The sequence below is a fragment of the Phyllobates terribilis genome, unplaced genomic scaffold (genome assembly GCF_046119375.1).
Source record: "Phyllobates terribilis strain yellow unplaced genomic scaffold, ASM4611937v1 Scaffold_5__5_contigs__length_657084704, whole genome shotgun sequence".
Lineage (NCBI taxonomy): Eukaryota > Metazoa > Chordata > Amphibia > Anura > Dendrobatidae > Phyllobates > Phyllobates terribilis.
Window position 1 is genome coordinate 186,267,743 of NW_027362765.1, and position 26,043 is coordinate 186,293,785.

The following is a 26,043-nucleotide window of genomic DNA, read 5'->3' on the forward strand; positions in this document are numbered from 1 at the left end:
ATCACAACACAGAAGCTAGGCCAAGTTTCAGGCTGGCTAGAAGCTTAGAGAGAGGGAGACACGGATCAGGAGGCCTTATACCCGCTCACTGGGGAGAAGTCCTGAAGTGCACCCTTCCTAGCAAGTGCCCTGGACCATACCTGCCATTACACCAGTAAAGATACTGAAGCGAACCCCCTTGTGTGCGTGTCCGTCATTCCCCTTGACCTGGCCATCTCTCACCTGCATCTCTTCCATAAACTCTGCCCCGGGGGTCCGCTCCGCCTGTGGGGAGCAGAAACATCCCAGCTGCCATTTCATCACCCCCGGAGGTCTGCAGCAGCGCCTGTAACCATTACAGGAAACCACAGGTGGCGTCACGAAACAAACCATACACTAAAAATCCCTTTTTCAAGAGAGACCCCAGGGTACGGGCCCGGGAGCCAACTGCCGTGCCATCCTAAGCAAGGTAAAAGACCCGGGTACCGAGTCCCCTATATCCCCCTGGGTGACACAATACTCTCGTGCACATCTATACTCCAGACCAGGTGAATTTCACACTGGCCTGTTTGGGGCAGATAAATCCTCCCAGCAATGCATATGAGCTGGTTTTGAGCTGTACCCGAGACCTGCAATTTCACTGTTGCTCAGGATAAATGTATAATCCACTCTCTAAAACAAAATCCTTTGCTACCTTATTGCCAGATTGCATTACCTCCACCTCAAAAACATTTTGATACTTTTTACCTTGACATTCACAAGATTCTTTTATCCAATTAGAAATTTGCCCTTTGTGTTATATTGTAATGCATGTAATTTATTATTCTATTTGTCTTCATGCCATTTTGAGTTTCCTTTGCTCTTTTCTAACCATGCGAGAACATTTCTTGCTAGTAATAAATGTAGAAAATGAAAGATGAAACATAATCCTTCATTTCACAACGTGCCACAGTTCTGTCAAATGAGTTGGGCAGAGTGTTTCTTATCTTCTGACACCAGCGATTTTCCCTAGTTATCTTTATCTACTCTAAACACTTCTAAACATTTACTTGTAAGAAACTTTTTTCATCATTTTGCCTCAGGTGAGGGAAGGCATCAGTTTTACCTCCTACAACCCCATTAATGTAAACTGACAATTCCAACTTGGGATTCTTATGGTAGACAAAAAAGCACATAGTCATTGGGTCTCGCCCTTTCCAAAGGCAAGCTTCACAGGGCATAGTCTGATGCCAGCGTCGCTCACATGGCAGAATCACCTTCAAGGTTTAATTAAATCCGTGCGCTGAACAGTGAAACATGGAATATCCATTAATTACAGCTCACGTTGAAATTTCACACAAAAGGCTTTCTTTCAACTTGTAGGAACCATTTTGCAACACTGATACCGACTCTATATGTGCACAGATCCTTCTTTGTTTTCTTTTTTACATCGGAGTGGTAATAAGTGAACATTGTTAAATTCTTTCTGCATACATCTATCTCCACGTTTATTCATTGTGCATACATTGTATAGTTAGACATTTTTTCCTAGCTGTTTGCATCATTTGATCATAGAAAATCACATTTCATACACCTTAAATAGCTGTTGGCCAACACATATTCTGCCAGTATGCTTGAGTGTGCACAATAGGAGAAATGGAGTAGACCAGTATCAGATACCTCTGAAGACGGCTTATCTCAGGGAGAGCGAAACGATTGGGAGGTGAATTCCACAGGTCTGATTCTTCTATCCCTGGCAATAGCCTGACAGTAGGTCCCAATATACATTAGACAGTTGCCCAGTTCTGCTGAAATTCAGGGTTCAGCTGAAATTAATCTAAAGTCTATGGAGCCTTTCAACCCTTTATTTAATTACTAAAATTTCCATGATCCTCATCTGTGGTTGTGATTCCTTTCTTCTTTCCTTAGTTTGCTCCCCAGTCCATTCATCTCCATCATCAGAAACGTGCACTAGAAACACTTTCGAAAAATACTTGATGATCACAAATGATCTCTGAAGGCTTTGACCTGGATATTTCCGTTAGTTAAAACCAGAAATCATTGATCAATTTCTATTTTGTTTTGTGACCTAGGATTGACTTTTTAGTAATGAGGTGTTACTTGGCACAAAGACTTTTCACATTTGGCCCATTACTGACCCTGACAATAACCAATAAAATCCAACATGGTAGGTCAACTTCTCTGCAACTTAAATTGGTGGAGACAAGTGAAGACCATCAGTGCTGGAGATGCGTGGGATTGAACATAGGAGTAATGTTTCTTCATAACATTTCCTGCTATAACTCAAATATATTTTTAAAATCCAGAATACTCCTTTACTTCTCATAAGTCAATAATTTTTATTTCATTTTTATAATTTCATCTAATTGAATTTGATGTTCATTCTATGTTCTTGACAGTGTGCTTGTGACTTTTAAATCCTGTGTTCACTTAGAGATTTTCTTCAGGCACACAGTGGATTTCTATGCATGACTGTCCCATGAGAGATGGGTGCGTGTGTGCCCCTAGTAACCCGTTGTTTATCATGGTTACCAGCCTGCTAAAGTGAGCGGTAGCCTCCCGCTCACTGTAGCAGAGTGGTAAGCATGATAAACAACGGGTTACTAGGTGCGCATGTGCCCCTAGTAACCCGATGTTTACCATGGTTACCAGCCTGCTTCTGCTTCAGCAGCAGGCTGGTAACCAGGAGCAGGACATCGTGGAAAGATTCTTTCCACAATGTCGCTGCTCCCCTGATCGTTGGTGAGCCTGCCTGTTTGACAGCTCACCAGCGACCACATAGCGACGCAGCAACGATCCCTGACAGGTCATATCGTTGTCGGGATCGTTGCAGCGTCGCTAAGTGTGACGTGGCCATTAGGATCAGACGGTGCAATATGTTAGCAGTACTGTATATCCCTGCATGCTCCTTGGCTGTTGACTTAGGGTTGAGGTAAGGTTTAGAGATAAAATGTTGTATTTACCAATGTATTACATGAGAGAACAATCCAAAATTTGCTCCACATATATACACTTTGTTCTTAAGGCACTTTGTACACATTTAGTACTAATTGGAGACTGACCAGGCTGTGTCACATTCATACCATGTGCCCGGATACAACCTTATTTGAGTACATAAAGTTCTTCTCTTAATTCTTTATGTTCTGGTTGGCTTCAGTTTGTAAAGCAAAGATTTCAGGTCAACTAGTATTACAAGTTTCCTTATTAGATCATCATTTATAGATATCTCAATACCATTGATCATATTATCTTAATTTAAAGGATAAATCCAGGTAAAAATGCTATAAATACATGTCAAAAGGTCACATCAGTGGTGCCCAATTTACAAATCAAAATTTCTTAAAACCTTTGGATTGCCTTTTCCCCTCGTGAGCTGGATCATTTCATATATTTTCAAGTAGGTATAGTTATAAAGAAAAGACTGTATTGGCTAAATAGACTTACTTGAGCAATAGTAAAGCTGGTAGCTAGGTTTAGAGTCTGTCCCATTGGCCAGTGATTAAAATCTGGACCCAAGACCCAATGTGGACCATAAAAAACATGTAATTGTATGAATGCTGTAACATTTGGGTACAGAGAAACATTAATAATCTTCGTCAGACACAGTCATAGTAGCTTTTTCCTACATAATTTTTGACTCTCAGAACTCAGAATAACCTATCCCTTAATTAAAAAATACACTATGCAATTGTTTTCATAAGGAAAAGATATTACATCCAGATGCATTGCTGATTATTTTTAGCAAAGTCACCGTACGGTATGGCTTAATCTTCCACATAGTTTACTAATCCTGCAGATTAGCTAGAGCACTGTATTGTTATCCTTTTTCATCTTTGCCATCTTTGCCATCCCCTTGGGACTCTCATAGGTTCCTAATGGTCTCTGGCATAGGAGTGGGTCATGGCACAACACTACTTTGCTTTTTTGCCTAGGGGACACAATGTTCTCAGTTTGGTGCCAATGAACAGATCACAGTGACATTGTTTACTATGTGACAGTGACCATTTGGAACAGTCTTTGCTTTTTCTATTGGAGATTACAAGTTTCATAGTAATTAACATCCGCTTTCCAGATATTGCATGAGTTTTACGTTATTCTAACAGTGTCCTTAGTCAATTAGTTTAGTATTTGATGCAGGATTTAATTATTTATTTATTTAATTGACTCACTTATAAAGCACCATTAATTCCACAGCACTTTACAGACATTATGAGTATAATATCTACCTCCCAACTATCGAGAAGAATAATTTTATATATATTTTTTTTTATTTAGAACTACTCCCATCCCATCTAAAAATTATTTCTAATCAAATGCTTACCTAACACTAGGGAAACCTAAAACGAATTCCAGTGGAAGTTGGGTACCCCCAATCAAACTGTCTAAGTGGTACATCCAGTAGTTAATTAATTTGAATAGAAGAAAATATTGGCAGATGGGTGCTGGCTGGTGAGAGTTTCAAAATTGTTAATTTGGTTTGCCAAGTTTACTACAAAAGATTTGACTCTACCGATTTGTGGATGTCCATTTATAATTTAGGCCAAGGATAAGCAATTAATTTTGCCGAGGGGCAACATGAGAGGTTGTGACTGCTGTGGAGGGCAGAACCAATAGGCTGAAATTATTCCTGCTCAACATTAATACTAATATTATCATAATAATATTTTGTATTAATATTAATATTGAGCACAATTCAGTCTGTTGACTAGCTGCTACTGCTAATACATGTTTAATACGGCTTATTGTAGCATGCATTCTTACCTGTAACTATAAATCAAAACCATATAATTTACTGCTTTTTATAAAGTTTATAAATCATAATTCTCCTGTTTGTTATTCACCCCTTGTACCTTGATCAACAGCTTCCCCCACACAGTATGATGCCCCCAGTCTCCTTCCCTACAGTATTATGGCCTTAACAGCCCTCCCCCACACACAGTATGATGCCCCCAGTCTCCTTCCCTACAGTATTATGGCCTTAACAGCCCTCCCACACACAGTATGATGCCCCCAGTCTCCTTCCCTACAGTATTATGGCCCTAACAGCCCTCCCCCACACATCCGTCCCCTAATTAATATGATGTTCCGCATAGTCCCCCACACAGTATGATGTCCCTCACACAATATGATGTTCTGCACAGTCCCCCACATAGTGTGATGTCCCTCCCAGCCCTCCCACATACACAATATGATGGCCCCAACAGCACCCAAAATATATCCCATCATATAATTACACTCAATTATCTTTATATACCTTCATATGATGATATCTCATTGAAAATATTTCCCACGGTAATTGCCGTTGTAGACATGCCTGGGGCAACAGTGACAAGCCTCCATTGAAAATCTATGCTGTATATCTGTATAACCTGTAGCAATAGAGATATAAATATGGAAGGTTGTTGGAAAGAAGTTATATCATCTTTTCATCCCTCATACTGGTTAGATGGATAATATCAGGAATGGCTACCAAGTGGACTTTTTCTAATACACTTTGACACATATTGTCAATCAATCTTATGACATATGTTACTCTCCTGAGTATATTCCCATGTTTAAAATATTATCAGTGATAAACTATCTTGTTTAAGAGGAAATAATGACTTTTATACAATAAAGATTGTCTACCTTATTGTTTTATAATCCATACAAGTTCCAAATGGTATCCAAATGGAAAATTTTTTCATACCAAACTCTAAATTAATGTAACAACAACTTGTGTAGGAGATATTAATCCAAAACACAAAAATTGAGTATTTAGGTTTAAAATATAATATGTTTATTGAATATTCTTTAAAAATAGAAATATAAAAACAAATAAATACCCGTACTCCAGAGATAGGGTGTCACACCTTAAACCATTCAATAAATATAAATAACACCAATAATTTTAAAGCAATAGCATATTTGGCCCTGGTAGTTGAAAAAATATCCTATATAACACGTAGACAAAACAATCCACATTAGAGGATATATACACAAATCATATAAGGCAAAAAAAAACCCGTCATTACCTCAAGCCAGTGTAATATAAATGAAGGTATGGGGACCACCCGCCGCTCCGACGCGCGTTTCGACACCTTTTTCATAGGGTAGCGCTCCTTGAAAAAGGTGTTGAAACGCACGTCGGAGCGGCGGGTGGTCCCCATAACTTCATTTATATTACACTGGCTTGAGGTAATGACGGTTTTTTTTTGCCTTATATGATTTGTGTATATATCCTCTAATGTGGATTGTTTTGTCTACCTGTTATATAGGATATTTTTTCAACTACCAGGGCCAAATATGCTATTGCTTTAAAATTATTGGTGTTATTTATATTTTTTGAATGGTTTAAGGTGTGACACCCTATCTCTGGAGTACGGGTATTTATTTGTTTTTATATTTCTATTTTTAAAGAATATTCAATAAACATATTATATTTTAAACCTAAATACTCAATTTTTGTGTTTTGGATTAATATCTCCTACACAAGTTGTTGTTACATTATTGTTTTATAGATGGGATGAACCATTCAAACCCTATTACCCCTATAGGCTATTTCTATTTCCTCATAGATTGTAAGCTTGTGAGTGGGGCCCTCACTCCTCTTGGTATCTATGTGTTATTCTGTAAATGTATTTTATTGTCTGTACAAGTCCCCTCTAAAATGTAAAATTCTGCGGAATATGTTGGCGCTATAGAAGTAAACACAATTATAATTTATTACTATTATTATTATAGGCTATCCTATTTTCTGTTTGCCATTTGTCCAGATGGAAACAAAGAAAAATTGTGAGCGATAATAAAAACTTATTTCATAAATGAAAATGAGATCACAATAAATCATTATTTAGTATGTGCTGTGTTATGGATCAATTAGCGTATCTGACAATTTCTTATTGTTCTTACACAAGACTTGTGCTATTAATTAAAAAGACAATATAAAACATGTTGACAGGCTCCCTTTAAATTGCTCAAGCATTTTGGCAAGAATGCATAGTCGTTTATTCCTTCCAGTGCTAGGCTATAGGATTTGGCAGGAATTTTGATGGAAAATGATGTATTGAACCAGTGAGAGTAGAATGATGTACCCAAAAACAAGATTTCATTGGTTGACTCCTGGCAGCTATATTGGCTCCTGGCTGTCACCTATGTGCCTCTTGATACCTTTTTTTTTCCAAAAGAACGGGGTATTCCAATAGCTTTGGACTCGGTCACAATGCGTCCTGTGTAGTTGAGTTGTGTAACAAGGCACTGGAAAGTTTCATTGCGTACTGCTGACAGAGACCGTTTGTCGCAACTTACCTCATTGCACTGGACAATTGACAAAGGGTTTTGGGGAGGATCAATTCTGAAAGAGACTGATTGTGATATATAGATACATTTCCAACTCTCCATATAAGTTGCAGACAAAATAGTCAATAAAAGAGAGAAATCGCCACTTTCTATTTGCTTTCTCGTTAGTAAATGTGTTAAATCTGAAGCTGATTTCGTACTATTAGCATGCTGATACGTGATATGTTCCAAAGACGAACTAATCCTCTAATGTTTCAGATTAGTTTCATGGTTCTATACCATAATGGGATTGTTGTTTTCACACTATTGTTTATCAAATTTACAATCACGTTAAATTAGACATGATGTTGGTAGGAAACAAGAAGAAGTTAGATAACATATGAGAACCAAATGAGCTCATATTCAGAATAAACACATCGGTCAATTTTGACTTCAAGGTGACTAGGTTGAGCAGTGACCTCCCATTTATTATTATTGAAAAGTTAGTGGTGACTATATGATTTGTCATGTATTAGGGACCATGTACATAGCCATATTACTACTCCATAAAGAGTCATATTAGGCATTTCTAAAAAAAAATTATAGGGTCATACGCTGAATGCTTTTGAACTTATATAGAAACAATTGATTTTTTGTCTTTATATGGAATTTAGTAGAATTCTCCATTAAACAGATCTTTAGATCAGGAGCAGACACAGACAGAAGAGGACCCTGAGCAAGAACAATAGATGGGCCCTTTTCAGTCTAATATTTCACAATGTACAATTCCACCTGCTTTGGAGGTGGTAGTGAACTTCCTTACCTCTTGGGCCCCCATACTTCCTCACAGTTTGCACCAATTGTACATCCGCCCCTGATCTAGAGAATCCATGTATTTAATTTTTCATTGATAATTTTTCATTGATGAGATGTGTTGATAATTTTAACAAGAATTAAGCGAGTATGAATCAAGTGTGAAAAATAGAAAGTCAACTTAGTGGAAATTTAGTATGTTGTTTTTAGTGACTTTGGCAGCATAAAATGGAAAAATATTCCAACAAAGTACAGCGAAGAACAGTTGCTTTGTTGATATTTTGACTTATGAAAATTGACCAACTGCATTCAACTCAGTTATGTCTGTTTTATATTACGTGCTGGTACATTTTTGTTTTAATGTTCACTTAACCTCAGAGTCCAAAAATACTTTCTTTCACAGCCAGATTTCTATGTAGTGTTTTTTTTAGTACCAGCATGTCCTCCTGGAAGAAAGAAAGTATTTCTTTGTCTCAGCAAAAATTAGAAATGAGCTAGACATACGGTAATATTCAACACTTTCCCACCCAAGAGTAACAGCGCCATATAGGCAGACCAAATGGCCACTATTCGACTTATGAAGAGAGTCAGATTGTCCTCCTACCCTATAAATGCTGCTAACCAACAAAGTTATCTTACGCTGTACATGCCCCTCAATGGACATGGGAGAAGTTTACAGTCCTGAAAGTCATGACGGTCTATTTCCTCCAAGGGAAGGGAAGGAGAAGGAGAAATAAGTCCTGAGCTTTTCTATACCCCACCTTCATATTATGGTAATTAAAATATCTTTTGGGTATTTGGAATATCTCCAATCATATGTGTAGGTCATTCATTCACCTAAAGAAATTAGAGTCAGAAAGATATTGTACATATCATTGTAGGAACCTGATCTACTGATCACATATCTCAGTGACATCTTGGCTACTAGATCCTTTAGTATCAAAAGGGCCCACTAAAGACACTTTGGCTGCCCTTGCTTTGAGCCACTTATGGTTCCACGTGGCACTTTATGAGTTGAACAGATGACGTTTCGCCTCTTATTGTGTGTATAAGTACATTTAAAACATTATGTTGTTATAAAGGGTGTGGATCATACTTTACTCTGAGAAAGTGAGGTTGTGCGGAACAACTAGAAAATCTTGTAAGTCCCATGATACTATTTTAATACTCTTCATTATTCTTTATTGTACGATCAAACTCATTGCCAACATCATCTGCAACATTTAGCGCTATATAATTAACTGCTTTCCTGCCTTCATAACTCAAGTTATAAGATGCTCAGATGTGATTTATGAGCTTTTATTTGTCATAGACTACCTGCAAATTTAATCAATGTAGCAGTCCTAATCTGTCATTATCTTCCTCTTTATGTGCTAATTATTTTAGAGAATTATAAACTGTAATCTTTGGAAAACTTAGTAATGTAATAAAAATTGCCCTTCTGGCCATCTGCTCCTTTTTAAAAGCTACACATGAAAGTAATTGTACGTGCTCAGTCTGTTAGATAGGCTGCTAATTACAGCTTCTTCTTAATAGCTAGAAGTCTTTCTTACACATGTATACTATAATATTGGTATTTTTACATTTAGGAATATTATTTTAGCAAGTTCAATGGGCTAATTTTTACAATTATTTTTCATCTTATAATTTGTCATCTGCCTGTATTAAATCTGATGTAAACATACACCTTAGGCGTTGGTTGGCCAATAAGATGCTAAAGGCCTTTATACACATTAGCCTAAAGTTGACCAAACCCGACAATATTGGCATTATTGGCCAAAAGTCTAACATGTATGTGGCCTCTTGACTTATCTAATGTGTAAGAGTCAGGAGACATATATACATATTAGACTGTTGGCCGATGGTAAAGATATTGGCAGTTTTGGACAAGTTTAGGTTAATGTGTATAGAGGACTTTAGTATCTTATTGGCCAACCAATGCCTAATCCTAATTAGGCAGAAAAAGGACAAACATGACAATATCAGCATTATAGGCTGACAGTCTAAAATGTATGTGGGCCTCCCGAATCGTATCTACTGTGTGAAAATCAGGATGCCCACTTACATATTAGACTTTTGGACATTCCTGCCGATATTAACCGGTTTGGTCGACTTTAGGCTAATGTGTATGGAGGCCTTTAGTGTCTTATTGGCTTACCAGTGCTTAATCCTAATTAGGCAGAAAAAGGGAAAAAATGCCAATATCAGCATTATCGGACGACAGTCTAAAATGTATGTGGGCCTCCTGACTCTCATCTATCATGTGAGAGTCAAAAGGCTCACAAACCTATTTGACTCTCAGACAATCCTGCTGATATTAACGGGTTTGGCCGACTTTAGACCAATGTGTATGGAGGGCTTTAGTGTCTTATTGACCAACCAATGCCTAATGCCTAATCCTAATTTGGCAGAAAAAGGATTTGCCGAAAACATTCTTCAAGTGATTTTAACTGATCATTTCAGATTATAATGGCTTGGTCATTCCAGTCATGGATTAACTTAGGTTGTCTTCACAATGATGTAACAAATTAATTCTACCTCAACAGTATAACTGTAAAACTCTCACAGCGCTGCCAATTTTAGGTTGAGGGTGCAACCCTGCACTAGGAAGGGCTTCACTCCTCTATGTATGAGTGTATGCCTCTACTTACTCTACTTATATAATGTAGTCACGCTCAATTTTTAAGACATTTGTACTATGCTGATCTGTTTTTTTTTTTTTTTTTCTCCTGTTTCATTAAAAAATATATATTAAAGCTTATTGTGAGATGTGGGCATGTTTGGGGTAAGGTTCTGATGAACCAGGAGATAGTCATTATGAGTCTTGACAGTCCTAGTTTTGGATCCACTGAAAAAGATTGGTTTCTCAAAATATTAATTACTTTGATAACATTTCCCAATAATGAGCAGATGAGTTATACTTCAGCTGTTAATAACCTCTGCCTGCTAAATGTATGTAGCCCCACTAGCTCACTGTTTATTTAAGCCCCGTGATTCAGAATTTGTCTTCTTCTGGTAGATAATGTGACATTACCCACACAGGATCTTATTCAGTATATCCTTATATATTCCTTCTAAAGTTTTAATCAAGCAATGCAAACTTACCAACATAGTCAAATCAATATATTTATGCTTCACATTAGAAACACCCTCAAATTCCTACTCTTGGGTGAGGTTTGCATAAGCCTCACCTCTTGAGGCCCAGTTGGCAGATAGGAGGAAGCGTCTTGCGCCCAAGATGAGGCCAGCGTATTGTAAGAGACGGTGCTTTCTTGTATTTCTCCATCTACTTCAGGAATGAGAAGTTTGCTGTATAGATTTATTGTGCTGGAGTAGAGGCTGGAAGGTTCAACAAAGCACTAGAAGATCCACTGGTGGGCTCTTATTAAAGATTAGCATTTTATTAGCAGGCAAGAAAATTTCTGCCAATAATTTTCATAGTAAGTACACCAGCCTCATCGGGCCTAAACATCTATTTAAAAATGAGATACCCTCTAGGTACAATATTTCTGACAATTTTTACATATTTTATATCATATATTTATACATAAACTCCACTATCCTATTTTTTCTGTAGTTTTTCCAGCAAATGTTATTTTCTCAGTAGAATCCGACTTTCTAGAATAATTATGTTCACATAACAAGGTGCAAAAAGCTGTATGCTAAAAATAGTGAAGCCTGCCTGGCTTCACGGACAATTAAGCATGCTAATGATGGAGACAGATGTCTCTGGGCTCGGGCTCACTGAGTGAGGTAGATTGGTTGCAAATTGCAAAATGTGCAGCTCTTGGTGTTAAAGGGATGTCTGCAAGTTGTTTACATCATTAACAAGGACAAATTATCTGTGGGAAATATCATCCAGATGAAAAATGTAGCTGGAAGCATAGAGATATGTAAATGGGAACATGCAGGGGTCCCGTCACAAAGTAACTCATATAATTCATTATGTAGCTGTTAAGTCATCGCAGGGAGTTTGTAGAGTTTATTATACGGTCCTTCTAGAACATTTAAGAAACAACTGAAAATAAAATTAATAGTTGTTAATTCTCGTGTTTTTTTTAGATTTCCATATGGCATAAACCAGTTTTGTGTATAATATATTATTTTATTACAAGTTCTTTAAAGCACCACCCCAGCATTTTTTTTTATTTCAGCACTGGAGTGGTACCAATCTAAGTTCCCCGACCCTAGTATTATACTTAGCAACTGCGATCTTACACTTTTTCCAGCGCCACTCTGGTCCCGCGCCGCCATCTTGTGACCACAACTTTTGACTGAAGTCAGAGGTAACAGTCGCAAGCTCTCAGTGTAAGTCTATGGGAGCCTCATACTGGCCTTGTTGTGACGTTCATAGACTTGCATTGAGTTGTGACTACTAGTTCGCTCAGAAAACACTGGAGTGATCTGGTAGGTCACAACCTGCAGAAGACGACAGGAGCTGCGTCAATAAAAGATGAAGATGGCGGCTGGTAAGTATGAGACTATGTTCAGGGAACTTAGATTAGTGGCACCACTCCGGCACTGCAATACAAAAAAATGTTGGGGTGGTAGTTTAGGTTTCAAATGTTGTTGAGGAACCCATCGCAGATGCATGATAATTATTTTTTTTTTACTTTTTCTGTTCCCTTTTGTACAGACCAGAAAGCTGACTAAAGCAGAGCGCCAGAGGTTTAGTGAGGAAGTAGAGATGCTGAAAGGACTACAACATCCTAACATTGTCCGCTTTTACGACTCTTGGAAGTCCATCGTGAAAGGGCAGATATGTATAGTCCTGGTTACCGAGCTCATGACTTCTGGGACACTGAAGACGTAAGGATATCATTATTTTTTACACTTACATTGATTCTGATGAGTATATGGCTTTTTACAAAACTGCATTCTCTATAGTGTTTTCTATCATTTTCAGTCGATGACCTAGCCTTCAGTATATGATTGGGAAGGGGGTGGTCTAACCTTGGAACTCCTGTAAATAAGTAGGACAAATGATCAGCAGCCAACTGGAACTCCTTGGCACCTGCAGTACCTGGCACAGAGATGTCCATACAAAGGTGACTGTGTCCGGTACTGCAACTGAGCCTTACGTTACCTTCATACTCACGCCTAGATAGCCAACCCTAAGAATGCTGCAAATGATTATTCGTAATTTTTATAAATCCTCTCTAGAAAAGCCCCAAATTATATCCATTGTATACATAGAATAATTTACTTGTGTTTTCCATAAATGATTTCCTTGCTCAGAGAATTTGCTTCTTTGCTTCTTTTCTAAATGAGCTTGAATCTTCCTAAAATTGTCTTACGTTTGATATTTCAGCTACTTGAAGAGATTCAAGGAGATGAAACTGAAGGTTTTACAAAGATGGAGCCGTCAAATTCTGAAAGGCCTGCACTTCCTCCACACCCGATCTCCTCCCATCATTCATCGTGACCTTAAATGTGACAACATCTTCATCACAGGGCCAACAGGCTTTGTAAAAATTGGGGACCTAGGACTTGCCACGTTAAAGAGTGCTTCTTTTGCGAAGAGCGTTATAGGTAAAATATTACAGATTCAGAAATGTAAAACATGTGAACCCACCCTGGTATCTGTAGTGACACCTCTACCATCCTGATTCCATGGCAGAACAGAGGGTAGATCACTTATTAACGAAATGAAGTACTGTAGAGCTGTATTTGTAGGCAGACTCAAATTATACAGCCCATTGTGGTAAAAATTCATAGTCTAGACAAGTACATTAATAATCTCAAATTATATCATTATATCATTATTACTGGCAAAAAACTACATTTCCAGATTGCCAGTCTGGGCTTGAATGTGCCATGTGAGCAAGTTAACAGTAATCTGAAATAATTAAAAATTAATATTCGCTCTTAAAAGTTTTTCTTAAAATGTGACATCATTTTTAATAATCGTAGGCACGCCAGAGTTTATGGCCCCAGAGATGTATGAAGAAAAGTATGATGAAGCAGTTGATGTCTATGCCTTTGGGATGTGCATGCTGGAGATGGCCACCTCTGAATATCCCTATTCTGAATGCCAGAATGCCGCTCAAATATACCGAAAGGTGACCTCGGTGAGTATCCACGACCAGATATATTCACATGTAGGTGCTCTAAAATGTCGCAATCCTTGAGAAATATTTTGGAAGCAAAATTGCAGTTCAAAGAATGGTATAAAATATGTTTCAATAAATGTAACATTGGGCGAAGTACAATATGTTATTACATAAAACGTATCTATATGATAATCACAAGTAGCACACATCAAAATATTATTCCTTTGCATCCACTAAACCTATGTGTAGTTATATTTTATTATTTATTATGCTTTTCATATATAGCACTATCGTATTCTGCAGCACTTTACAGACATTATCATCACTGTCCCCATTGGGGCTTACAATCTAGATTCCCTATCAGTATGTCTTTGGAGTGTGGGAGGAAACCGGAGAACCCGGAGGAAACCAGGCAAACACGGGGAGAACATACAAACTCCTTGCAGATGTTGTCCTTGGTGGGATTTGAACCCAAGACCCCAGCGCTGCAAGGCTGCAATGCTAACCACTGAGAAACCGAGCTGCCTATGTTTAGTTTAAGGGAACTAAATACATTGTATATGGTTACATATATATATATATATATATATATATGTCTGTATGCATAGATAACATTTATACAATCAGAGTTGTCATATCCAACCAGTTCACATTGCAGAAACCCTTAACAGATGCCGACCGTGGTGACTGTTTGCCCCCCCTCAGCTGTTTGAAATAGAAGGCCATTGGATATCCATAGTGTCCATTGATTAGGGGGTGCATCCTGCTGTCCTCCATAGTTTTGTTGAAAATAACTTTGGCTTTAGTTAATGGTAAGGGACCTGAGCATTGGACCACCTCCTATTGGCTGTGCACAGTAGGGTATATGGTGGAGATGATCTGTTTGAGATAGTTCCTATTAATTTCTGCTTACTGAAAGTATTCTCAATTGTCCCTTCAGGTATTTTTGAAGAATTTTAGATATTTGATATCTTTATTGAAATATATATGACATGTGTCAGTAATATTAATCCCCTGGCCTCGCGTACAGAGCAGGTGCACATGGAATCTCTCTGGCTCCAAACAGAGCCTTAGGCCCATAAAAAATCTCCCTGTAAAAAATTGGAGCCATGCAAAAAATCAGGAAAACTCCATGGTCTTCAATTATTGCAATATTACAACGCTGTACAAAGCCATAATACAGCAATGTCCATGAGCCCTACACCTGCCGCTCCAGTTAGATATGCAGATATTCATTTTCTGTGGTTTTTATGCCTTACTGTAGTGGCAGGTGGAAATTCTGCTGTGTATTGCAGTACCAGCGTTGTGGATCAGAGAAAAAATCTCATTTACATCCTTCAAGAAGAACTTGTAGTGGAAAGTGACCTGTGCTGCAGAATTGTCATCTGCAGCACATCAATTTATGCTCTTTTAGGCATCACGGTGGCTCAGTGGTTAGCACTGCTGCCTTGCTTCGCTGGGATCCTGGGTTCAAATCCCACCAAGGACAACATCTGCAAGGAGTTTATATGTTCTCCCCGTGCTTGCGTGGGTTTCCCCCCACACTCCAAAGACTCCCTCTAGATTCAGTATGATAGGGAATCTAGATTGTGAGCCCCAATGGGGACATGATGATATTTGTAAAGTGCTGTGGCGCTGTATAAGTGAGCATAATAATAATAAATGATGCTGTGCATATTTACAAAGGCTTTTACACTTTGCAAGGCAATTTCCGCTATGTAATACGCAACAAAATCTGCAAGATTTTCCCATTGCAGATTTCACTGCGGATCCTCCCATGCCATCTGACACCTACTTTAGGAAACAGAAATATTCTCCCAGCAGTTGTCACTTCCCATCCTTCTCCCCTCTTGCTAGATCATGTATTACACATTTCTCAAAGGAGTAAAGAAATGATTTCATGCACGTGGTCCATCCTCGGGCAAATTAGGAGCGAAATTTAGAATGAAAAAAAAATCTACCATAAAAATATCTATCATGGACCATTAATCAAGGGTAGGAATTTGTTGCTGGTATTGATGTTATTACGGTGACAGTATAATATTTATACTATGTCTGCGGACTATCTACGTAAATTGCATGCACAGCCTGCGGCAGGGGAGAGCGAGGATATATGGGCAATGTAAATCCATACTGTTAGTATTATAAAACCAGTGTTTGATTAGGAGGGAGGATGTTTTATTTCTCTGTATATATGACCAGGAACGTTCTTATATACGTTTGGTGACGAGTGGCTATGGTTATTTCATTGCACAGCTGTGAGGTTCACCATATATATTTTCAAGTGAGGCACATTGATTAATTTGGGATCAAATAGATTCATATTGAAGTGCCTGGCATGTCCCGTGTACAGTGCACTACAGTGTTATATGGCCGGCATTTCTAGGGAGGTATGAGTCTAATGAAACTGTTAATGGAAAATGTAATTAAGACTTGATAAGAATTTTAGATAAGGGGAGAAAGAAAGGATTGTTCCCTCCATGGTGTACAATGCTCTAGGATACGAGAATGGCTTCTTCATTAAAAGTGAGAGATAACTAGTCAGCTGCAGGAAAGAAGTCAATAAGTCAAGATAGATTTACCGAGATAATTTACCCAAAAAGTCAAATATAGTAACCAAGTCACAATTCAAGTAATTCCATCCGTCAGACATGGGTTAACCTCTTAAAGGAACACTAAACACTGAAAATCTCCCAGCTCGTCCTCCCTTAATCTTCTCCTTTATATAATATTTTATCTTAATTTAAAATTAAAACTGAAAAATATATAAAGAAATTCTATCTGTGTGTCTTAAAAACTCAGCCATGCCCCACTTCTTGTCCTCAGTGTCATGTGTATCGCTACAAGACAACTGGCTGCAGCAGGAGCCTCTCCCTTCTGCCATGTCTGCAGTAAACCAAAATGTCAATGCCTTCAGCCAAACATAGGATTGAGGGATTAACCCCTGTGTTCTCTGCAGAATTTCCACAAGACTAATTGTTTCAGGACAATGTAGAAAATTCTGGAGGTCGCCAAATAGAGTAACTATATTTACTGTTTAATATAAAGGGTTTTCCCACTTTTTGAAAAGTGGATCTCACCAATCATATAGTAGTAAAAAAACATAGCGATAGCACTAACCCTCCTTCTGTCCAATGCCAGCTCCTTTTCTGCAGAGTTAAATAAATAACATTTTGTCATTGTAATGAAATCTTAAAGTCCAACTGGACTGTGCACTAGGAGTATTTTGTCCACTTATGAGAATCTAGCTGCAATTCCAAATTCTGAACTCGTTTCTATAACTTAATGTACACTGTCCAAATCACGTAAACATGTATAACGAGTTGGATGAAAACTTTTACTCCATTTGTAATTTATTTCACCTTTATTTATGTCTAAGCCTTTGAACTTTGGTGCTGGCTTCTGATTTTGCAAATACTTTAGACATCAAGCAAAACAAACAGGTGGGTTCTTACGGCTATTTATTATTTAAAAGCCTTCAGCTCGATCTTGGGCCATGACGACTTGATGGATGAACGATCTGTAGGAAAATCGTTCTTATGAAAACCTAGATAAGTCCACCAGGGTCTTCTCTACCGCTATTTTGATTGTATCAAGCCATCGAGTTGCTGGTCTTCCTCTTCGCCTTGTTCCTTCTACTCTTTCGACCATGATGTCCTTCTCCAGTGATTGCTCTCTTCGTATGATGTGTCCCAAGTAGGCAAGTCATAGCTTGGTGATCCTTGTTTCAAGTGACATGTCTGGCTTGATTTGTTCCACAAGAAATTTCGATATCTGATATATTTAACATTTAGATCAAATAGGTAAAGACGACATTTTGCGCTCATCATAAATGTTGAAACTTAAAGGGCTTGTCCTATGACAACCGCCTTTTTTATTTTTTAACCAATTAGGTTCTTTATGGCCGAATCACCTTTCTATCCCCAACACCCTCACTTAAGTCCACACAGAAGGACCAAGCATGCTTGGCCTGCTCTACAGACAAAAACTGGGAACTAGGGCCTTTCTTTCTACCATTATTTTATACAGTACAGTAAGGGTTTACATTAGGGGTTTTTATTTTACAGTAGGAGTCCCGTTATTTTTATTGCCCTTCTGACTTACAGGTTATAATAGAAAAAAGGCGATGTTGTAGGGCAACCCAATTAAAGACATTTTCAAAGGCAAGATAGTTGAGAAGCAGTAAATGTTGGAGAATTTTACTTACATAAGTAACTTCAACACAGAATAATTTCCAGAAATATTTCACCCTCTACTGACCCCTGTAATCTCATAATTTGTGGCCCTCTATATCCTCCAGGTCTCCAGTTCCATCTTGTTATTGATTTATGTTTAGTCCATCAGATGTCTTTCTTACAATCAAGGCACATAAGTTTGATTAGTGGAGCAGAGCCAAGCCAGTTTCCATGCAGAATTCATCCCAAGCCAGATGCAGCAATGACTATTATCTGATTACACATGGCCTGATTTTATTAACCTTGCATTAATGAATGTATGAGACCATGCTGGGATCTGATTATACAATATGCAGAGCAGATAACAATTGTCTCTCAAGCATAGATCCCTGTCGACCGGCATTTTAGAAAAATGTGAAATCGAGCTCCATTTTAGCTTATTGCCTTATCTTTAACATTATTAAAGGGGTTGTCCACTACTGGACAACCCTTTATTAATAGAGCCAGGGAGGTGAAATTAAAAAAAAAATGACACTTGTCTCCCGGACTACCACTGTTGTTCTGTACTCAGCACTGTATCCCCACCCCCTCCCGATTGTCTCCTTGCATCACCATCTGACGGGGGAGTTATGTGAGCACTGCACCCAATCAGCGTTCACATTTCGTCTGAGCGGAAGAATCAGTATTATGCCTGAGAGGACAATTAATGCACTGCAACCAAATAAAGGCCGCAGATCGGCTTCAAACCTCATGTGATGCCCTCACCGGATATTGATCACTGGAGACTAGTGAGAAATGCAGCACTTAGTACATAGAAGTGCCACCAGTCTGGGAAATAAGGGTATGTGCACACGATCAGTAATTGCTGCGGATTGCACCTTGCGCTGCGTGCAATCTGCAGCAGCCAGATGTTACAGCATAGTGGATGGGATTTGTAGAAATCCCATGCCCACTATGCATCTCTGTGCACCTGCGGATCACCCACGGACACGGACATGCTACGCTTCTTTCCAGACTACAGCATGTCAATTTCTCCGCAAGAGAAATGATATCAGTGCAATGTATAGGATGCGGTGAATCTGCATGGTTCAATGAACACATGCGGATTCACCTGCGTGCAGCGCTTTGGATGCAGCATAAAGTATACTGCGTTCAAAGCGCTGCCAATACCGACAGTGTGCACATACCCATAGTATGTTTTATTTTATTTTTTTCACCTCCCTGGGCTCATTAATAATCGGTTGTTCAGTAGTAGAAAACCCTTTTAAAGGGCAATTCAGGTTTTAACTTAAGCTGACTATTCTTCAGGTTTTTCTTAAAATAATGGCTTAGTCTTAGGATAGGCTATCAATATTATTTTGATGAGAGACAAACTGTGTTTAAAGATGTTGCAGTCAATTTACTGTTTGCATTGTTTCCCTTCTGCTCAACTCCATACTTTGAATAGCAGTTATACTTGGTGTTGAAGCTTTGTGGGACAAAGCTTCAGTACCAAGCACAGCCAGGACCAAGACACAATTTGTCAATACCAATATTGTATTTAATAAAGATATATATAAACAGTGTTAAGGCTTCAACACTGATTGATGGTGGTGCTGAGAGTTGGACCTTCATAGATCTAATATTAATGGCCTGTCCTAAGGATAGGCCATCAATTTTAAAAGCCTGCGATAACACATGTAAAATTAATAAATATTTTCCAGCTTATGAAGTGGTTCTGTCAATGGGTTATAGTGTCAATTTGTCAGTCTCTAGATCAATCTGCAGTCTACTCTTACTAAGGGCAGGTGCGGACAACCGTAGATTCTCTCATCTGAGAGATTCGGGCCGATTATGCATATGACACAGTCATCAAACTCTTATCAGAGTTTGGTCAGAATGTGATCATAGTGCGATCTGATTCTTTTGGATGAGGAGAAGATGGAGAAAAATTACTCTGCAGAACTCAGACTGCAGTCAGATGTCATCCAAATGCAGTCCGATGGTTTCAACGCACTCATTGACTTGCATGGCCAACTGCGATTCGAATATTGGATCAAACTCGAACATGCAGTGATTTTTTCTCGGACAGTAGTCCGATCCGATGTTTTGTTGGATCGCACTCGGACCAAAAATGTGCTCATCTGCACCTGCCCTTTGTACAATTTTCTCACTAGTCCTGATGAGGGGGCGTGGTGGAGTCAGACACTCCTGATTCATGAAGACGTACACGCCTCTTCATGATTCTGGAGCGCCTGACGAATGGCATATGTCCCTATACACCACGCCAGCAATCTTATTCTAGTCTTCAACTCCGACTGTAGTAAGATTTCTGGCATGAGGAACACCACAAGTCATCATGAATTAGATGAGCTTTGGCATCGCGCCCCAGTTCTGCCTATTTTGGTGGAGCTGGAAGAAACTGGCGTGAGAACGCCAAAAGTCACAAAAATGTTGCACAACTTGGAGTTGCGCCAAAATGTGACTTTTCCAAGTAATTTAATAGCAAAATTGCTTTGAATTGGGGCCACTGTACCTTGCCTACTTGCCTTGCTGGAATGTAGACAATGTTAGCCATAGATGGAGTATTACTCCAGGCCTTTGTATTTTTCCTCAAATACTGGAGACAAGAGTATGTAGGCCATGTAGGCCATGTTCATACCAAGCAACAGCAATATCAGCTCTAATTGGAAAAAGCAGGCTCAGACAAACCAAATTTGCTGTCAGTAACCAACACTGGTATATTTCAATGGAGAGAGGATAGAGACTGTGGTCAAGTTCCATAATATACCTTAACATCTCTATTGGGAGGGATATATGTGTTAAAAACAGTGTATTTTCTAAGGAGTCGATCTTCTGTCTCTTTAGCTATTCAGGCATTATATTGTTTCAGAGGAGTACTTTTCAGAGTGACAGACAACACTACAATATATTCTAGATTTTTTTTTTCTTAAAGGACTCATTTGTTCTTCATCTCATTTTCCAACCTGGCATGGAAAGGGTTTTTCTGGCAAACACCAAGTTTTTATACTCTGAGTCCGTTCCAAAACAAACTAGCCCTGGAGCATGGCTGTAATTACTTATTAATGGGATGGAAACTTCAAGCCTATATATTTTGATGCAATCAGCTTAATAGCCTGCAGTTCGGAGAAAATGCGGATGTGTGCGTCTGCTTGGTACTGCACCGAGAGCAGCGAAGACCAGTCTAATGCTGATTGCTCCTGAAATTGGCACAGACACAGAAAGTGCTCTGTAGTACAGTCTCATGTTGCTGGTAAGCCGAAGAATATGGGCGTACGATAATGGGTAGCACATTTGTCTTTTACCGTAACAAGAAGTAATTTAGACCCAAGGGAAAAATGAAAAACGTTGGGAGATTTCTAAGTAGTCTTTAGATAATCTTTTAATCTTCTACTGGCAGAGACTTAATCAGTAATTAGGATACAAAGGAAGAAATTATGGCAACTTTATTTGATACATTCATTAACTGTGAAATTGTGCTTTAAATCATTTGATGGGAATAGTTTTTTGTTCTTATGTTTTGTAGCTTTGTATTAAAATATAATGTATTTTTTTAAAACAACCATTCAATATATGTGATAAATGGAAGTTGATTGTTCCGCTAATATAAATAAAAGCTTTATAGAGGTATATCAATAAAATAGCACCACCTAGTGGCCATATCAGAAGAACTCTGAAATGATACATGTACAATATTGTCATTTTAATATATTAGCAAAGCCACAAAAAAAGACAAATTGAAATTTGCCCAAAAATTCAAGAATTAACACAGCTGAAAAGGGCAACAGTATTTACCTGCCCAGGTCTCTTTCTAATATAAGGTCATTAAATACATAAGATATACAATACAGACCAAAAGTTTGGACACACCTTCTCATGATTTTCTGTATTTTCATGACTATGAAAATTGTACATTCACACTGGAGGCATCAAAACTATGAATTAACACATGTGGAATTATATACTTAACAAAAAAGTGTGAAACAACTGAAAATATGTCTTATATTCTAGGTCCTTCAGAGTAGCCACCTTTTCCTTTGATGACTGCTTTGCAGACTCTTGGCATTCTCTTGATGAGCTTCAAGAGGTAGTCACCGGAAATGGTTTTCACTTCACAGGTGTGCCCTGTCAGGTTTAATAAGTGGGATTTCTTGGCTTATAAATGAGGTTGGGACCATCAGTTGTGTTGTGCAGAAGTCAGGTGGATACACAGCTGATAGTCCTACTGAATAGACTGTTAGAATTTGTATTATGGCAAGAAAAAAGCAGCTAAGTAAAGAAAAACAAGTGGCCATCATTACTTTAAGAAATGAAGGTCAGTCAGTGCGAAAAATTGGGCAAACTTTGAAAGTGTCCCCAAGTGCAGTTGCAAAAACCATCAAGCGCTACAAAGAAACCGGCTGACACGAGGACCGCCCCAGGAAAGGAAGACCAAGAGGCACCTCTGCTTCTGAGGATAAGTTTATCCGAGTCACCAGCCTCAGAAATCGCAGGTTAACAGCAGCTCAGATTAGAGACCAGGTCAATGCCACACAGAGTTCTAGCAGCAGACACATCTCTACAACAACTGTTAAGAGGAGACTTTGTGCAGCAGGCCTTCATGGTAAAATAGCTGCAAGGAAACCACTGCTAAGGACAGGCAACAAGCAGAAGAGACTTGTTTGGGCTAAAGAACACAAGGGATGGACATTAGACCAGTGGAAATCTGTGCTTTGGTCTGATGAGTCCAAATTTGAGCTCTTTGGTTCCAACCACCGTGTCTTTGTGCGACGCAGAAAAGGTGAACGGATGGACTCTACATGCCTGGTTCCCACCGTGAAGCATGGAGGAGGAGGTGTGATGGTGTGGGGGTGCTTTGCTGGTGACACTGTTGGGGTTTAATTCAAAATTGAAGGCATACTGAACCAGCATGACTACCACAGCATCTTGCAGCGGCATGCTATTCCATCCGGTTTGTGTCTAGTTGGACCATCATTTATTTTTCAACAGGACAATGACCCCAAACACACCTCCAGGCTGTGTAAGGGCTATTTGACCAAGAGGGAGAGTGATGGGGTGCTACCTGGCCTCCACAGTCACCAGACCTGAACCCAATCGAGATGGTTTGGGGTGAGCTGGACCGCAGAGTGAAGGCAAAAGGGCCAGCAAGTGCTAAGCATCTCTGGGAACTCCTTCAAGATTGTTGGAAGACCATTTCCGGTGACTATCTCTTCAAGCTCATCAAGAGAATGCCAAGAGTGTGCAAAGCAGTCATCAAAGCAAAAGGTGGCTACTTTGAAGAACCTAGAATATAAGACATATTTTCCGTTGTGTCACACTTTTTTGTTAAGTATATAATTCCACATGTGTTAATTCATAGTTTTGATGCCTTCAGTGTGAATGTACAATTTTCATATTCATGAAAATACAGAAAAATCTTTAAATGAGAAGGTGTGTCCAAACTTTTGGTCTGTACTGTATATTGTGAAAGTACAAAACAGCTTTATTAGAATCAAGAATTGTTTTTTAACGGTAATACAGAAAAAGGTGCACACACTGAATAAATAATGACATATTATAAAAACAGTCTGAATGGAAATATACAAAAAGGGGTCCTGTTTGTATGTATAATAACAATGACCATCAAGTCACATGCTGGGATGAAACCCATAAAAATAGTAATAGATGTAAGATCACAACTATAGGTACTCAGTGGTATGTATGAAATTATCGATTACTATAGATAGATGTACCAGTGACCGAATCAAAGGTAATACAGTTGATAGCATACCTGAAACTGGACTTCCTGAATGAGAGTGGTGCCCACCCCTGAGGACCTTCTGAATGAGAGCGGCACCCACCCCTGAGGACCTTCTGAATGAGAGTGGCACACACCCCTGAGGACCTTCTGAATGAGAGTGGCACCCACCCCTGAGGACCTTCTGAATGAGAGTGGCACCCATCCCTGAGGACATTCTGAATGAGAGTGGCGCCCACCCATGAGGACCTCCTGAACCACTCTCATTCAGGTGGTCCTGTTTCAAGTATACTACCATCTGTATTACCTTTGATTCGGTCACTTGTACATCTATCTATAGTAATCGATATTTTCATACATACCACAGGGTACTTATACTTGTGATCTTACATGTAATAATGGGTTTCATCCCAGCATGTGACTTGATGGTCATTGTTATTATTTATACAAAACAGGCCTCCTTTTTATATATTTCCATTCAGACTGTTTTTATAATATATCATTATTTATTCAGTGTGTGCACCTGTTTCTCTTTTTTCTGTATTTCCGCTGCACACCAATTCTTGATTCTAACAATCTTTATTTTTATATAGCGCTAACCTATACCGCAGCGCTTTACATACATTATCATAAAGTTGTTTTGTATTTTCATAATATATGGTTTACATATTTAATGACTTTATATCAAGTCTCGGATGAGTCTCACCCTTTCAAGACTATGGGTGCGTAAAAAAAAAAAGATCCCACATGGAACATCTGAGTGGCATCCGATTTTTATGGATTAATTTCTATTATAAACGTAGAAAACTGTATTTGATAATGTATATTTTTTAGTGTAGAGATATGAAAACAGATCTTGCACGGATGTAAAAAAACGGATACTCGGATGAAAAAGTCAGTTGAAAATCGTCTTGAGTTTTCTCAATGAAACTCAGCCAGCCTTACTGTTTAATTTCTCAAAATTTTCTGAATGGAGAAACTATTGCTCACGTAGCTTAAATTTAATCTGCGCATGGTACAAAATCTGCAAAACACACTGCTAAGTATATGATAGTTGTGATTTTTTTTTCATGTCTGAGCATTGCGATTCAACCGGTCTGATGTCATCTATCTGCCATTCTGAGCTGAAGAAGAGATGAAAAGTATTATCTCACAGTGAATGGAGTTTGGTTGTTTTCCTCCTTCTTTGTGAATAGCTGATAAATGGCATGGAAGGCTTTTATAACTGTGGGAAGCAGCTTCGATCAGCGGCAGAGGAATCCTATTTGGAATGCCGTGTTTACAGGAAAAGGTCCGACAAGGTTTGGAAAGTTCAGTACAGGAAAGCAGGTTTGGATGATAAACATTTATAAATAGACCATAAATGAAAAGAGGGAGAGATCTCGGCACAGAGACGACGTTCTCTGCTTTATCAGATTTTAATTAGTCCCTAGCGAGCTGCGCACCTGGAGACCGGGCTTTAAAGTTGCAGCTGTGGACTGTTGCAGGTTTTGCAATATCCAACCACACTTATTTCAAGATTTTTGCAGAACGTACAGAAATTGAAGCAATTTATCATGTATTAGCAAGAAACGGAAAGAAAGTTGGAACTAAATCAAATTTTAAGGAAACAAAGAACTCTTTACATACAAGGACATGTGTTGTGACCAAAAGATGGGATTCAGCAACATAAGTCATATATGGTTGTAGATTATCAACACTAATAGGTATCTGTGAATCCGAGGGTGAAAATAAGTGTTGAATAATACCCTAAAAAATATCATGTCCTGTTAAGCATCTAAGCCACGGCCTCACTATCAGTATTTGGTCAGTATCTGGTCAGTATTTTTTCTCAGGAGGTGAGGAACAATCAGAGAAAAGGTATAATAGCAACAAGTCACTAATTCTGCATTTATCACCCACTCCTGGTTTTGGCTCCCACTCCTGAGAAAAAATACTGACTGAATATTGCCCAAATAGTGGGGCAGTGGCCTTAGAAAGTATTTTGCAATGCATATATTGCAGAAGTTGGACTACCCTAAGGCTATGT

General features: G+C 38.7%; 1 protein-coding gene across 2 annotated transcripts in view; it reads left to right on the forward strand.

Annotated features, from left to right (window-relative positions):
* The window catches only part of WNK4 (WNK lysine deficient protein kinase 4), a 180,187-nt gene that overhangs the window by 98,763 nt on the left and 55,381 nt on the right, over positions 1 to 26,043 (forward strand). For both annotated transcript variants that reach the window (XM_073683601.1, XM_073683602.1), the window contains exons 2-4: positions 12,686 to 12,858; positions 13,361 to 13,581; positions 13,963 to 14,120. In XM_073683601.1, the coding sequence (XP_073539702.1) occupies positions 12,686 to 12,858; positions 13,361 to 13,581; positions 13,963 to 14,120 (552 nt within the window). The remainder of the gene's footprint in view (positions 1 to 12,685; positions 12,859 to 13,360; positions 13,582 to 13,962; positions 14,121 to 26,043) is intronic.